At 48.7% G+C, this 12,828-nt stretch overlaps 1 protein-coding gene across 2 annotated transcripts in view; it reads right to left on the bottom strand.

Moving 5' to 3' along the window:
- CHAF1B (chromatin assembly factor 1 subunit B) overlaps positions 1–11,481 on the bottom strand; it is a 26,049-nt gene extending 14,568 nt beyond the window's left edge. The window contains exons 1-8 of one of the 2 annotated variants that reach the window (XM_024758363.1): positions 11,396–11,481; positions 10,526–10,720; positions 9,958–10,093; positions 8,184–8,301; positions 7,484–7,587; positions 3,925–4,021; positions 2,222–2,306; positions 707–800 (exon numbers count right to left, since the gene is read on the bottom strand). In XM_024758363.1, the coding sequence (XP_024614131.1) occupies positions 707–800; positions 2,222–2,306; positions 3,925–4,021; positions 7,484–7,587; positions 8,184–8,301; positions 9,958–10,093; positions 10,526–10,651 (760 nt within the window). In that variant the 5' untranslated portion in view covers positions 10,652–10,720; positions 11,396–11,481. The remainder of the gene's footprint in view (positions 1–706; positions 801–2,221; positions 2,307–3,924; positions 4,022–7,483; positions 7,588–8,183; positions 8,302–9,957; positions 10,094–10,525; positions 10,721–11,395) is intronic. The other variant, XM_024758364.1, reaches the window with a different exon arrangement.
- Between the last annotated feature and the right edge of the window lie 1,347 nt (positions 11,482–12,828).

Raw genomic sequence — 12,828 nt, 5'->3', positions numbered from 1 at the left:
CTCAACCTCTCACCCTCCTGCTGAAAATGACCCTGACGTGTCTTTGCTGATTCTGCTGACCTGTCAGACTTGACCACTACACTCCCACAAGTTATTCCAACCAGACCTGTCTGTGCCTAGACCCTGTCACAACCCTGTCTCAACCTCTCACCCTCCTGCTGAAAATGACCCTGACGTGTCTTTGCTGATTCTGCTGACCTGTCAGACTTGACCACTACACTCCCACAAGTTATTCCAACCAGACCTGTCTGTGCCTAGACCCTGTCACAACAGGCTGCTTCATTATTAAGAATAAAAGTGATAAAGGCACTTTATCATTAGTTTTAGAACGATGACCTCCATATACATGTCTAGGGAAAAGGCACTCATTAAAATTTTTTTTAAGTTGAATTTGCCTAAGGGAGTATGTTTATCACTCTAGTCTAGTGGCTCCCAAACTTGTCTGTACATTAAACTCACTAGAAATCTTTTTAAAATTCCAAAACCCAGACCACACACTCCAAACCAATTAAAACACAATCTCTGGGAGTGGGACCCAGGTACCAGCACTTTTTGAAGCTACCTGGAGGTTTCAATGTGCGGACAAGTTGGGGACCACTGCTTTCATCAGAATTCCCTGAGCTGCAAAGAGCATCACAAAATCAGGAGCACAGACACCACCACCGCTGCTCTCACGCCCTTAAATCAAAAGCCTTGTTAAACACACCTGGTGTGAGGAGCAAAGATCCATCAGGAGTGAAACTAAGTCTACGAAAGAATGATTTCATGCTGTCGTCATGGAACATCCGGTAACTTCTCGCCTGCGGCACAGAGTCTAAACGTTATTCCAAACCTTCACATTCACAATAAAGGCTTACCAATTCCCATTTTTTTCTCTACACGTTGTCATTTCTTACTGACATAATAATAAATGAAACTGAAATAAATTACATATCAAATAATCACGCAAGTCTGCAAGGGCAATCACTCGTGAACTGATCTCCCATTTTTGTTAAGGAAAGCTGTGTGTGTGTGTGTGTGTGTGTGTCTACGTGTTTGTGTGGTTCTATACTTATTATACAAATAACCCTCTGTAAGAGCACACACCACACTGTCAACAGTGGTCTGTCTGGGGAATGAGACCGGGAAAAGGCAGGAAGGTGACTAGGAGCCCTTTGCTTGCTATCTGTGTGTTTATATTTAGAATCTCCAACCGAATGAACACTTTTTAAAAAGAAAATAGTAATCCTATCATCTTTTCAAACAACATTTCTTGAACACCTGTGTGGAACAGTTTTTGCTACCATGCACTGACACTTCATGAACAGTAAGCGTTTAATCCTCAACCAGGCAGCACTCTCCTAACTACCCAGCTGACCTCTCAGCGCCGGCCAGCTCACACAGCCCGCTCTGCCTTACGTGCTGTCCCAGGACTGGATTTGCACCTCATCTCTGCTTTGGTTTTTGTTGTTGTTGTTTGTTTGTTTTTAACTTTATTGAAGTAGAGTTGATTTACAATGCTGCGGTAATGCCTACTGTACGGCAAAATGACTCAGTTATACATGTGTATATTCTTCTCCATATTCTTTTCCCACCTGGCTTATCGCAAGACATTGAATACAGCTCCCTGTGCTACACAGTAGGACCTTGTTGTTTATCTGCTTTGTTATAGTAACCAACTTGCTCCCTTTCACCTACTAGGATTAGAGTGCTATCTTCGTTTACCAGTTCTTTCAAAAATCAAAATCCTTTCCATTCCTGAGTACCAGCCCGATGGCCAGGGAGTCCCCCTCCATCTGCCAAGAAGGTGTATCGCCGCTGCTGGATCCACCTGCCTTCCTGTTGCCTAGTGCTGTGGTCTTCCTAGTCAGTGGTTCCTGAACCTCACTGCACCTCAGACCGTGGGGGCCCTGCCTGCTTCAAGCCAAGTGAATCACAGCTCTTGGGGTCGGGCCCAGGCACCCATATTTTTACATGCTTCCCAGGTGACTCCATAGTTCAGCCAGGGTTGGAAACACTGTCCTCCACCATCACCTCTCCCCTGGCCCCCAGACGCCCCCACCTCCGTACAGGCCAGCCCAGACCACCACACTGAGACTTGGTGGTCTAAGAGGAAGTCATATTGCAGTTCAGGTGTCGGGTCCTGGAAACCAGGAGTTTAGCTACGAGCGATGGAGGAGCTCACAACTTCCTAAGTCCCAACTACAGTACGGCTAAGATGGAATGTCAAAACACTTTGTACCTCTCCTTCAGTCCCTACTCCAGACAGCATCTTTGAGACATTAAAAGCCACACGTTTCTTCAGTGTGCTGTACACCCTCAGGATCCTAAATAAAGAAGAAAAGTCTGATTTATCTCTTCTAGTAAACGAATTATGTTTCACAGAGAATCAATCTATTACCAGAACTGAAGATTGCTTCAACAACTTTTGGCCTGCAAAACCACTGACCAATGACTTTCACACTTAACTGAATGACAGAGGCAAATATTAACAACCAGAAGGATATCACTAACTAAGTGGGGAAATACGTCATCATTTCATTCTCTATTGAATGTTTCAACTTGTCAGTGGACATAAACTTGTAAGCCTGGCCTTATTTTTCAGGTCTTGGGCATCTGGCTCAGTGGCCATCTGTATGACTGCAGTGAAGTTTATTTTGTGTGGAACGGTCTCGCCCTCAGGGATGTGCAGGAGTAAGGAAAGCAGCAGCAAGTAAATTGGTTGTTGGTAGTTCATATTATTCCCTGAGCTAATCAAATTGTTTCACTCCTGACCGCCTGAATAAAACACATATACCAGGGGACTTCCCTGGCGGTCCAGTGGTTAGGACTCTGTGCTTACCACTGCAGGGGGCACAGGTGCGATCCCTGGTCAGGGAACTAAGATCCCACAAGCCACTCGGCATGGCCACACAAAAAAAGAACAAAAAAAACCACGTATACCAGAAAATAAATGACATTTGGAATGTTACAGGAGATTCTATGAAAAATAAACACTTCCTTAGTGCTTTCATTCCAGCGCCATTTGAAATTCAGTTTGTTACAGTTAAAAGTAGTTGGATAAATATTATAAAGGACTATTCTGACTGGTGAGTGATATGCTTGGCATCCCTGGTTTTTTTTTTTTTTAATTTTTTGTTCCAGGAACACAATTAAATTATTGTGTTTAGGGCTTCCCTGGTGGTGCAATGGTTAAGAATCCGCCTGCCAATGCAGAGGACACGGGTTCGAGCCCTGGTCCGGGAAGATCCCACATGCCGTGGAGCAACTAAGCCCATGTGCCACAACTACTGGAGCCCGCGTGCCCAGAGCCCGTGCTCCGCGACATGAGAAGTCACTGCAATGAGAAGCCCGTGCACCGCAACGAAGAGTAGCCCCCGCTAGCCGCAGCTAGAGAAAGCCCAAGTGCAATAACGGAGACCCAACGCAGCCAAAAATAAAATTAATTAATTAAAAAAATATATATTGTGTTTAAATGTACCAGTAAACACAGCAACAAGACCTCCTTTCAGAGAAGACAAAATATCTTATTTTCATATTAATTTAAATGGAGTTGTTAAAATCACTATAGCAGTAAACTCTAATCAAAAAAGTGAAATAACTATCCAACCCTACCACTAGTTATCTCTTCTTAAGTCATGTTTATAAAAGACTTTTTCTTTAAAAGTTGCCCAAGAAGTTTAATTCAAAGCTATTTCTGCATTCACTCACCCACTCAATAAAGATTTATTAAGTACTAACTTCGTGTAAGGCTCTTGTCCTAATTAGTTGCCAATTTCTTATTATGCTGTAAGAATAGCAGTAAAACAAAATGCTTTATATGAAATGAAGAATGAAAGAATCAAAGCCAGACTGTGGCTTACATTGGTTAAGCTGTAACAAAAATACCTCGAAGAAAATTTCAAGCAAACAGAGATGAAAACAACTTGCCAAATACTAACTTACCTGTCACAGCTCAGGGTAGCAACATATTGACCCAAAGGATCCCAGGTTACTCCTTGTACATAACTCTTATGTTCATTAAAAATTGAGATCTTTTGTCCTACGAATAAAGCACACAACACACACATTACCAAAACCCACTAATGCACAAATGGTATAAACTACAATTTAAGTATTGTTCCTTTATGCCGTTCCATAATTCAGCAGTTGGTAACTTAGACTCTACGAAACTCCACGTCAGGCTCTGGGGACCAAAGATGACTTCACATGGCCCCTCCTCCCAGGGAGCTCACAGCTCCCGGTGGGGACAGACCCACCACCAGCATGCGCACTGCGACACGGCGCAGAGGAGAGGGCAGCTAACAAAGCCGGGGTGAGGTCGAGAAGGAGTGAGCTCAGAGTTTGGTTCTCCAGGTCAGGCAGGATACATGGGGCCGATGAGGAGAGAAGAAGGTATTCCGAGCAAATCCACGGGGTGAAAGTCAGTTTAGGCCACTGGAGCAGTGACAAGTAGCCGAGACTGCTGGTGTGTACAAGACCGTCGTGTGCAAGGAAACGGTTCTGGGGGTTCATGGTGTGGCTCAGAGCAACGCTGAGCTGGGAAGTGACCTGCATTATAAAGATGAAACTGAGGGTCGAAGAGAGCACAGAAAAGTGTCACTAGTTAGGAGGTGACAGCAGACCAGGTGAGAGATGAGGGCCTGAACCAGAGCATTGTGACTAGGGATGGGAAAAGGGCTTTGGGGGAAACATTCAGAAGATAAAACCAGTAGCACACAGAGATTACCCGGATAAAAAGAGGAGGGAGTTAGGAAGCCTTGGCCAGTCTTAAAAAAACAAAACCCAGGGAATTCCCTGGCGGTCCAGTGGTTAAGACTCCGCACTTCCACTGCAAGGGGCGGGCTCAATCCCTGGTTGGGGAACTAAAATCCTACATGCCGCATGATGAGGCCAAAAAAACCAAAGAAACAAAAGCCAAAACCTTCTTCTCTGGGGAGCGGTCTACACCCCGTCACTCGCTCTCCCGACCACTCACTCAACCCTCTGCCGTGGGCTCCCTCCCACTCCTTGCCTGCCCCACCCTGGCCCTGAAGTCGCCAGTGACCTGCCGGTGACTTTACATACTGCACATATGTCAGGCTGACTTTCCTTCCCCCTCCCCTTCTTGAAGGCCTTTAGGGGAGTCTGCTGAGATGAAGGTGGCCAGGGGTGAAGAAGGCTAAGGAGACCTACGGAGGTTTGGGGGAGCTGCCGGGGAGAACAGGAGTGGGATCGAACCTCACAAGCAAAAGGGGTTGGGACCCCAGGACCCCATCGGAGGCTGGTGAGGACGAATTTACAGCGGGCCAATATGCAGGGTGGCCGGTTTGTGACCAGCTGTGCTCAGCCCGGGACCAGGAGACTGTCAGTATTGTAGCACCAATCCTGGGCTGGGGTTTTCTTGGTACCGTCGGGTGAAAGAAAAGGGTCTATGTACATAAATGATCCCCTTGGGGAGCAAAGTGGAGAGAGAAAATAAGAGGTCAGACGGGCCGGCAGAGCAGGAATCGAGAGGGCTCGGGGGACCTGAGGGCTCTAGCAGGAAGCAGGGGTGCTGAGGGGCCTGAAGGAGGCGGCTTGGCAGGAGAGCAGGACGCCTGGCTATGACGTCACTGTCAGAGCACTTAAGTGACAGGCCTTCAAAGAAGCCCAGCTGCAGAACAGTGGACTGGCCGACAGGACAAGTGTGGATCAAGCAGGCGTTCTTTCTAAAGGGCCACCTTGAAGATTACGACACAGACTTTGGAGGAACTAAGGTGATGGGCAGAAGGAATCACAGCATGTGAACTTCCATAAATAAAAACGTACCGACTTTAAACAATTTTGCCCACGTTACCCGTTAAGAAAAAAAAAAACGATGGAGGCCTAGGACGTGGTCTTGATTTCCACGCTCCTCAAAACCGCTCCTCCCCCCCACACCCCCTGCTACCTGCTGTGCTGTCCTGGGAGAGTTTGCCACATGCCAGCCAATGACATCTTTTTAAAACATAAGTAGGGGACTTCCCTGGTGGCCCAGTGGGTAAGACTCCGCACTCCCAAGGCAGGGGGCCCGGGTTCGATCCCTGGTCGGGGAACTAGATCCCGCACGCGTGCCGCAACTAAGACCCGGCGCAGCCAAAATAAATACGTAAATAAATAAATAAATAAATATTTTTTTAAAAATAAGTGAAATCACATTAGTCTACTGCTTAAAACCCATCAACAGCACGTGGTCACACCTTGGTTACAATCTGAGACCCGACCCTGTGGCCTGGACCCACCACCCTCCAGCCTCAGGTCCCCCCTCCCTCCTGCTCCAGCCATCCGGCGATTTCCTGCTCCTGGGACACAAGCAGCAGCTCCAGCCGCCGGGCCTCTGCACCTGCCGTTCCCATGAAATAATGCACACGGCTTGCTCCCCGGCTTCATTCCAGTCTCTGTTCAAACTCCACAAGCTCAGAGAAGCCTTCCCAGATCATCCTATCACTCCCGGACCCCTTCAGAGTGCTATCACTTGCTGGCATCATACGTTTGTGTATTCGTCTGACACCCTACTAGGACGTAGCCATTGTATTTACGCATCCTCCAGCACCTGCAAGAGTGCCCAGCCTGCTGGCAGTGTTCAAGATCGTTACAACTGGCTTCAGGGGGTGCTGATGGAGTGTCAACGGACACTGAAATTATCCAACACATGGCCAGATTTGGGAAAAAGAAGACAGTGACACTGGTCCTCCCCAGTGCCGAGTGTCTGGGATTGATGAGAAAGAGCATGACGGAAATGAGGCAAGAGAGAGGACGCTTCAGCTGGACCGCACAGAACGAAGAACAGAGGCCTCTACAGCGTGGATGAAAACTGGGCTGATGCAGTGCTGACACCACAGGGGATGCCAATGCCCCTGCCTGACTCCCGACCTGGGCACTTGGGTTGCAGGAGAATCAGCAGATAAAGAAGAAAAGAGGTTTGGGAGAAGACATCAGGCTTGAGAACAGGACTGCAGGGGGTAAACGTGGTCAGGCGCCAGCCACCACTGGCTTTTGGCATTTCACTGCTATTTTCATCCTCCGGTAACTTCTCACATGTTTATTGTCCCCTCAACCAGTGAACAGGTTATTTCAAAGCAGTGAGGTGTCCTTGGCTTGCCTTGATGTCCCGAAATGGAAACCTGATCCCACCGACCCCAACATCGAGCATGCAATGCCTCACTGATTATGACTTGCTAACTTCCTGAGATCCTAAGTTCCAGGACGGCAGGGATCAGCCGTGTGCCGCCCCGCCAGCCCCGTCATGTCTGCACCCCCAGGCGTGTGCGATCTACCTTGCTTTGGCACCAGCAACTCATGACACCACTGCTAAGCCTCATACATTCTGACTGGGCCCTTAAAAATGCGGTGGATCCATGGCATATGGGGCTAATCCCTAACCTGTCCTGCCAAACACCTATTCCAGTTCACTAAAAAAACTCCTCTGAAGCCTTTAAAGGTTCGGCTTTTTAGACACTTAGAATAGTCCTTCCCCCGATAATAACAAAAACATATCAGCTACCTTTACTGACATCCCATATGATGGCCGTGTTATCCACAGAGGCAGAAGCCATTAAATTCCCATCGGTTGCCCAGCAAATATCATACACATCTTCTAAGTGGCCCCTAGAATCCAAAGAGGAGAAAAAGCAATTCTTGTCTCAAGGAGAGAAAAAATTGTCAAAAATTTAAAAGCAAACTCAGGGACCATACATTACAGTGGGACTTTAGGAATTTCCACTAGAGCTATATTAGCTATAGCTATAAACTACTACCTTCAAGGATATTTGTATCTTTAAAATTGATTCAAGTTTACTAAGGAAAATTTTATAAGACAAACTAAGAAAATCCATTTTAATCATATTTTTATCTTTTAAACTATGCCCGTATCACTGTCTTGCATAAGTAAAAGTTTTAAGTGAGATATAAAAGTCAAAATGCGGGCTTCCCTGGTGGCGCAGTGGTTGGGAGTCTGCCTGCCGATGCAGGGGACGCGGGTTCGTGCCCCGGTCTGGGAAGATCCCACATGCCGCGGAGCGGCTGGGCCCGTGAGCCATGGCCGCTGAGACTGCGCGCCCGGAGCCTGTGCTCCGCAACGGGAGAGGCAACAGTGAGAGGCCCGCGTACCGCAAAAACAAACAAAAAAAAAAGTCAAAATGCGCATCAGCTTAATGCATCCAGGTCGTAAGGATAAATCCCTCCCAGGCCCCTCCCGAGGTTACCTCAGGGTTTTTACGACAGTCCAGTTCTCCTTGTTCAGCTGAGCCTCATCCTCCTCCTGAAAAGCGATCTGTTCTGGTTCCTTGTTATCATTCACCTTCCACAGAAGAATGACAGCATCTGTGGAGCGAGTCAGTTAAAGATAAGCCACGCTTTACAAAGCATGGCTCCTTCACTTCTGGATTTTTAGGGTATTAAATAATATCTATGTTGTTCAATAGACACTATGGCCACAAGGATTTACTTCTAAGAATTGGGGCAGGAAAAGCAAATTTGCCTTCCGAACAAAAACTCCAAAATCAAACTCATACCAGATCAGAGCTATACAAGGTCTCCTTAAACAGAAGTGTCCCCAGGCCAGCAAAACACTACTGCAAAGCAACTGACTACATTAACAAATCCACAGGCATAACCTGTAAGCGGCCGAATAAGGAAACAACAGAGGCACCAACGCAAGGGTTGGCAAATCATTCCTAGCTGTGTAACCTACGGCCAGTCACTTCCCATCTTGATGCCTCGGTCTCCTCACCCATAAAATGAGAAGGATAACAGTGTCTAGCTCATCAGCTACCGTGAGCATCAAATGAGGCAAATGCATGAAGCACTTACCCCACGATGCCCGGCACATGGTAAGCCCGTGCATGTGTCAGCTGTTAACACCATGGACGTGTCAGATACCTTAGCGTGATGTCACCAATTGTCTGAGTCCTCTAGCTCCCCACGTTCTGACGCCACGCTCACCACATAACCTTCTGACCAAGACGTGGCTTCCCTTCGAGGAATGCCCGAAGGAGGAGAGTGAAGGAGCCGGTGGTGTGGACACACACGTTCTCTCTCTAAATTAACTGGAATCCGGGGAGCTTGGCTGAGATGAGACTGGCCCTGACGGACCGGCACTCTCCATGTGCCGACTGACGGATGACAGGTTTCCGGGCCCTCGAGGCCAAAGGACCTGGGCTGCCCTGTGCGGCCTCACAGAGGACGGCCCGCCAGCCTCCCCACTGCCCCCTGTGCTGCTGCCACTCCCCACCCCCTCCCTCGACGGAAACACTGGACATCAGGGCACTGAATTCAACAAGGCTTCTTTCCCTCCTTCTTCAGACGACATCTGAGATTTCTTCTTTCTTTTGATTCTGACTTCTAGACTATCTTAGTTTTAGAGCATGATAAAAAGATTTACTTCTTCTGTATCATTTGATGCCGTTTAAGCACAAGCAGAAAGGGAATTTCCTGGCGGTCCAGTGATTAGGACTCCGCGCTTCCACTGCAGGGAGCACGGGTTCAATCCCTGGTCGGGGGACTAAGATCCTGCATGCCGCGTGGCGCAGGCAGAAAATATGAATCAATCTACTCCCACCAAAGAAACATAATTTAGAGGGCTGTTTAGACTATACTCCCTAAGCCAATTAATTCGTTAATTACACAGAGACATGGAACTGACTGTGATCACTTACAGATGCTAAACTGACAGCCAAACAAGGCCAGGCCAGTTGCCTTGGGACTTAGAATGGTAAGCACCTACCTACTTGTCTCCGATCAGCCCAGTAGGAGCAAGTGGGAAAGCGGCCGTTTTCAAACAGGTCTTCTCTGTTTAAGCTTTGCATCCTCCACCCCTTCACACTCCCCACAACATTATTTTACTAAACTATCTAAATGACAGATTGAGAGGGTCAAGCGACCTCTAAAATAACAAAGTATGTCTAGCTCGAATCTCACTCTTCAATATGAGACACATGGGTACCTGGTTTCTGAAGAATCTTGAAGTACAATACTCACCATCCCCTCCGGATGCTAAAACTTCCCCACTTGGAGAAAAACGCACGACATTGACAGCTTTGGTATGGCGAACAAGACTGGACAAAAATTCAACGATGGCCTTTCCATCTGGTCCTTTTTCTACCTTCCAGATCTGCTGATACGAACACATTCATTCAGAGAAACGTATAGCGAGCACGCACCGTACTGTACCGACGAAAACATCACTACGCTGATTTTCAGAAAGAAAATTTAGTCTTTCTTCTGAAATGTAAGAGGAAGGAACTCCTATCTGAAACATAAACCTACAGTCCCATTGCCTCCCACCTCTTTCTTGTGCAAACTGTTTCCCAGGAGGAAACTGGCTCAGGGTTCTACAGCAATGGGCATCCTGGGCATCCGGTGACATCACTCTAGGTAACAGGACCCCAGGAAGAAAGGTGCTCTCCTTTGCTTTCGTTGTTGACTCAAGGCCCTGAGAATTTAGCCCTAAGTAGTGTGTGTCTGTTGACACTCATTATAAATAGAAGAGTGGAGAATGCTGCTTCAATAGTGCTTCCCTGGGCCTTTCTGCCTCGGCCCCATTTACCCTGACAGCGGTGTCCACCCCCGCGGAGGCCAGCCTGTGGATCCTCCCGGCGGCTCCGTGCTGGAAGTCCAGGCTGTACACTGGCTCCTTGTTATGCCAGGCGATCTCACAAGTGATGACTTTCATCCTCCTGAGTCTTCAAGGGGCAGAATACCGTTCCTCGGGGACCGTTCTTTCTCCAAAGACAGAGGAAAGCTGAAAATCGTCGGTAATGAGGTGAATATTATAGCAGGATCGATGTACTGAGCGCTTAGCAGGAGCCAGGAACTCTGCTAACCGTTAAAAACGCACGCTGCGTTGGGAGAGGATGTTACTGTTGACGTCTGACGTTAACACCTAGCAAGTTTCACCTAAAATGGTTCGCTGAGTCGTGGCTGTTCAGTTTATTCTCCTGCTACCGCCGGAAAAGCAAAATGGGACACCCGGGCAGAGGAAATCAACGCACCGGGTCGGGCCTGGCTGGGCGCCCGCGCCCGCTTAGTGGAGGCTGCCGGGCGAGCCCGGAGAGCTGGGGGCGGGCCGCCTGGGGGAGTGGGCCGCGTGGGAGGGGGCCACCCGGGGAAAGGGGCCGGGACCGCGGGGGAGGGGGCTCTCTGCGGGGAGGAGGCCGCCCAGGGGAGGGGCCTGCCAGGGGAACGGACCGAGGCCGGAGGCGAGAAGGCAGCTCCCTTCCCGCTGGGCCCGGGAAGCCGGGACCGGACCTGCCTGGGAGGAGGCCGCTCGGGGCCGGGGCGGGGATCGGACGCGCGGACGCGCGCTTCTCAGGAGCTATCCCGGGTCCTCGCGGCCGGCCCTCAGCGAGAGCCTCTCGCCCCCCAGGTCCAGCCGGGAAACCTCGGGGACGCGGAAGCCAGCGCGGGGAAGCCTTACCTATAAGGACGTGGTCAGTCCCCGCGGCCGCCACCTCCCGCCGCCGCGCGCGCCGCTTCCCGCGCGCTGCAGGCCCCGCCTCCGCGTGGGCGGGACTCCCGAGACTCTCCGCCTCCGCATGGGCGGGACTCCCTGGAGGCCCCGCCCCGCCGCGGAGGCTGGTCCAGCGCCGCGAGTCCTGCGAATCTGGGCTGGCTCCCGCGCGTTTATTAATTCCCTGCGGACAGATGCACAGGTGGAAGAAACGGGGAGTCCATCGAGTCATTCGTTCAATCACTTATTTCCTTGTTAATTCATTCTTTTAGGAAACATTTACTGAGCATCTGCTATATGCGGAACCCTGTGCCAGCCCTGGATACACAGTGGAGAGCGAAGCTGACTCAGACTTACCCTCAAGAGAATTTACAGTCCGGTAAAAGGAAAAGAAGAGCCGTCCTGTAGGACAGGTGGGGAGGCTGTAACTCTTGAGACCCGCCCAAGACTACCAAGTCTTTCACCGGTGCAGCGAATATTTGACAGCTGTAACCTGTATCAGGCCCCCGTTTTGGTCACCGGTGTTTCAAACATAAATAAACCACAGAAACGGTCTTCGGGCTTCCTGTCATGTACACAAATAATTATAATTAAAAAATAAAGTGAAAAGGAGTGTGAAAGGAACAATGTGCTCTTACAGTTCTGAGTACGAGGTTATTTTGAATTTGAAGGCTCAAAGGAAGTTTGAAGAGAAGGAGGCATTTAAAGTGGGCTTCAAGTGATAGAGTTTCGGATGAGCAGCTCTGGGAAATGAGAATTGAAGGTAAAGAAACTACCATTGACAACAGAGGCACAAAGGAGGAGCAATGGGACCTGGCAATGAATGGGAAAGGATGGATGGGTCAATGACCCAGAAGCCTTTGGACATGAATAAGCAGGTCATACGCACATAAGTTTCAAAGGCAGTTTCAATTCTCCTTCTAAAGTAACTGGAATCCTGGTTGCATACATTACTCTGAGAGCTTCCCTGAGATGAGATTGGCCCGGATAAATGGACAATCTCCTTGTGCTGACTAACAGCAGGTTTCTGGGCCTTCAAGGCCAAGGGGCTTTGTAAAATGAGTGCTACCCTGTGCAACCTTGCAGAAGACAGCTTGCCAGCCTCCACTAGGTGACTTTCCCACTCTTCACATTTCCCCTCCTCTCTCTCTCTGGATATCTTGGCCCTGAATTCAACCAGGTCTCTTTCTCCTTTTGCAAACAAAAACTGAGATTTTGGTTTTTTAATATATTTTTAAGATATATATTGGCTCTAGATTGTTTTGGAGAATTCAAAACTATGTGATTGTTCAGTACCTGGATTGCTTACAGTATACCTCAATTAGCAGATGTGGCTACAGACACTTTTTAAGAACAGAATTTAACATTTTAAAGTGAGGTTGTAAATCAGAAGGCAGAAA

The sequence above is a fragment of the Neophocaena asiaeorientalis genome, unplaced genomic scaffold (assembly GCF_003031525.2).
Source record: "Neophocaena asiaeorientalis asiaeorientalis breed wild unplaced genomic scaffold, Neophocaena_asiaeorientalis_V1.1 scaffold45, whole genome shotgun sequence".
Lineage (NCBI taxonomy): Eukaryota > Metazoa > Chordata > Mammalia > Artiodactyla > Phocoenidae > Neophocaena > Neophocaena asiaeorientalis.
The sequence above is the reverse complement of the archived record's forward strand: the minus strand, read 5'-3'. Positions and strand labels throughout refer to the sequence as shown.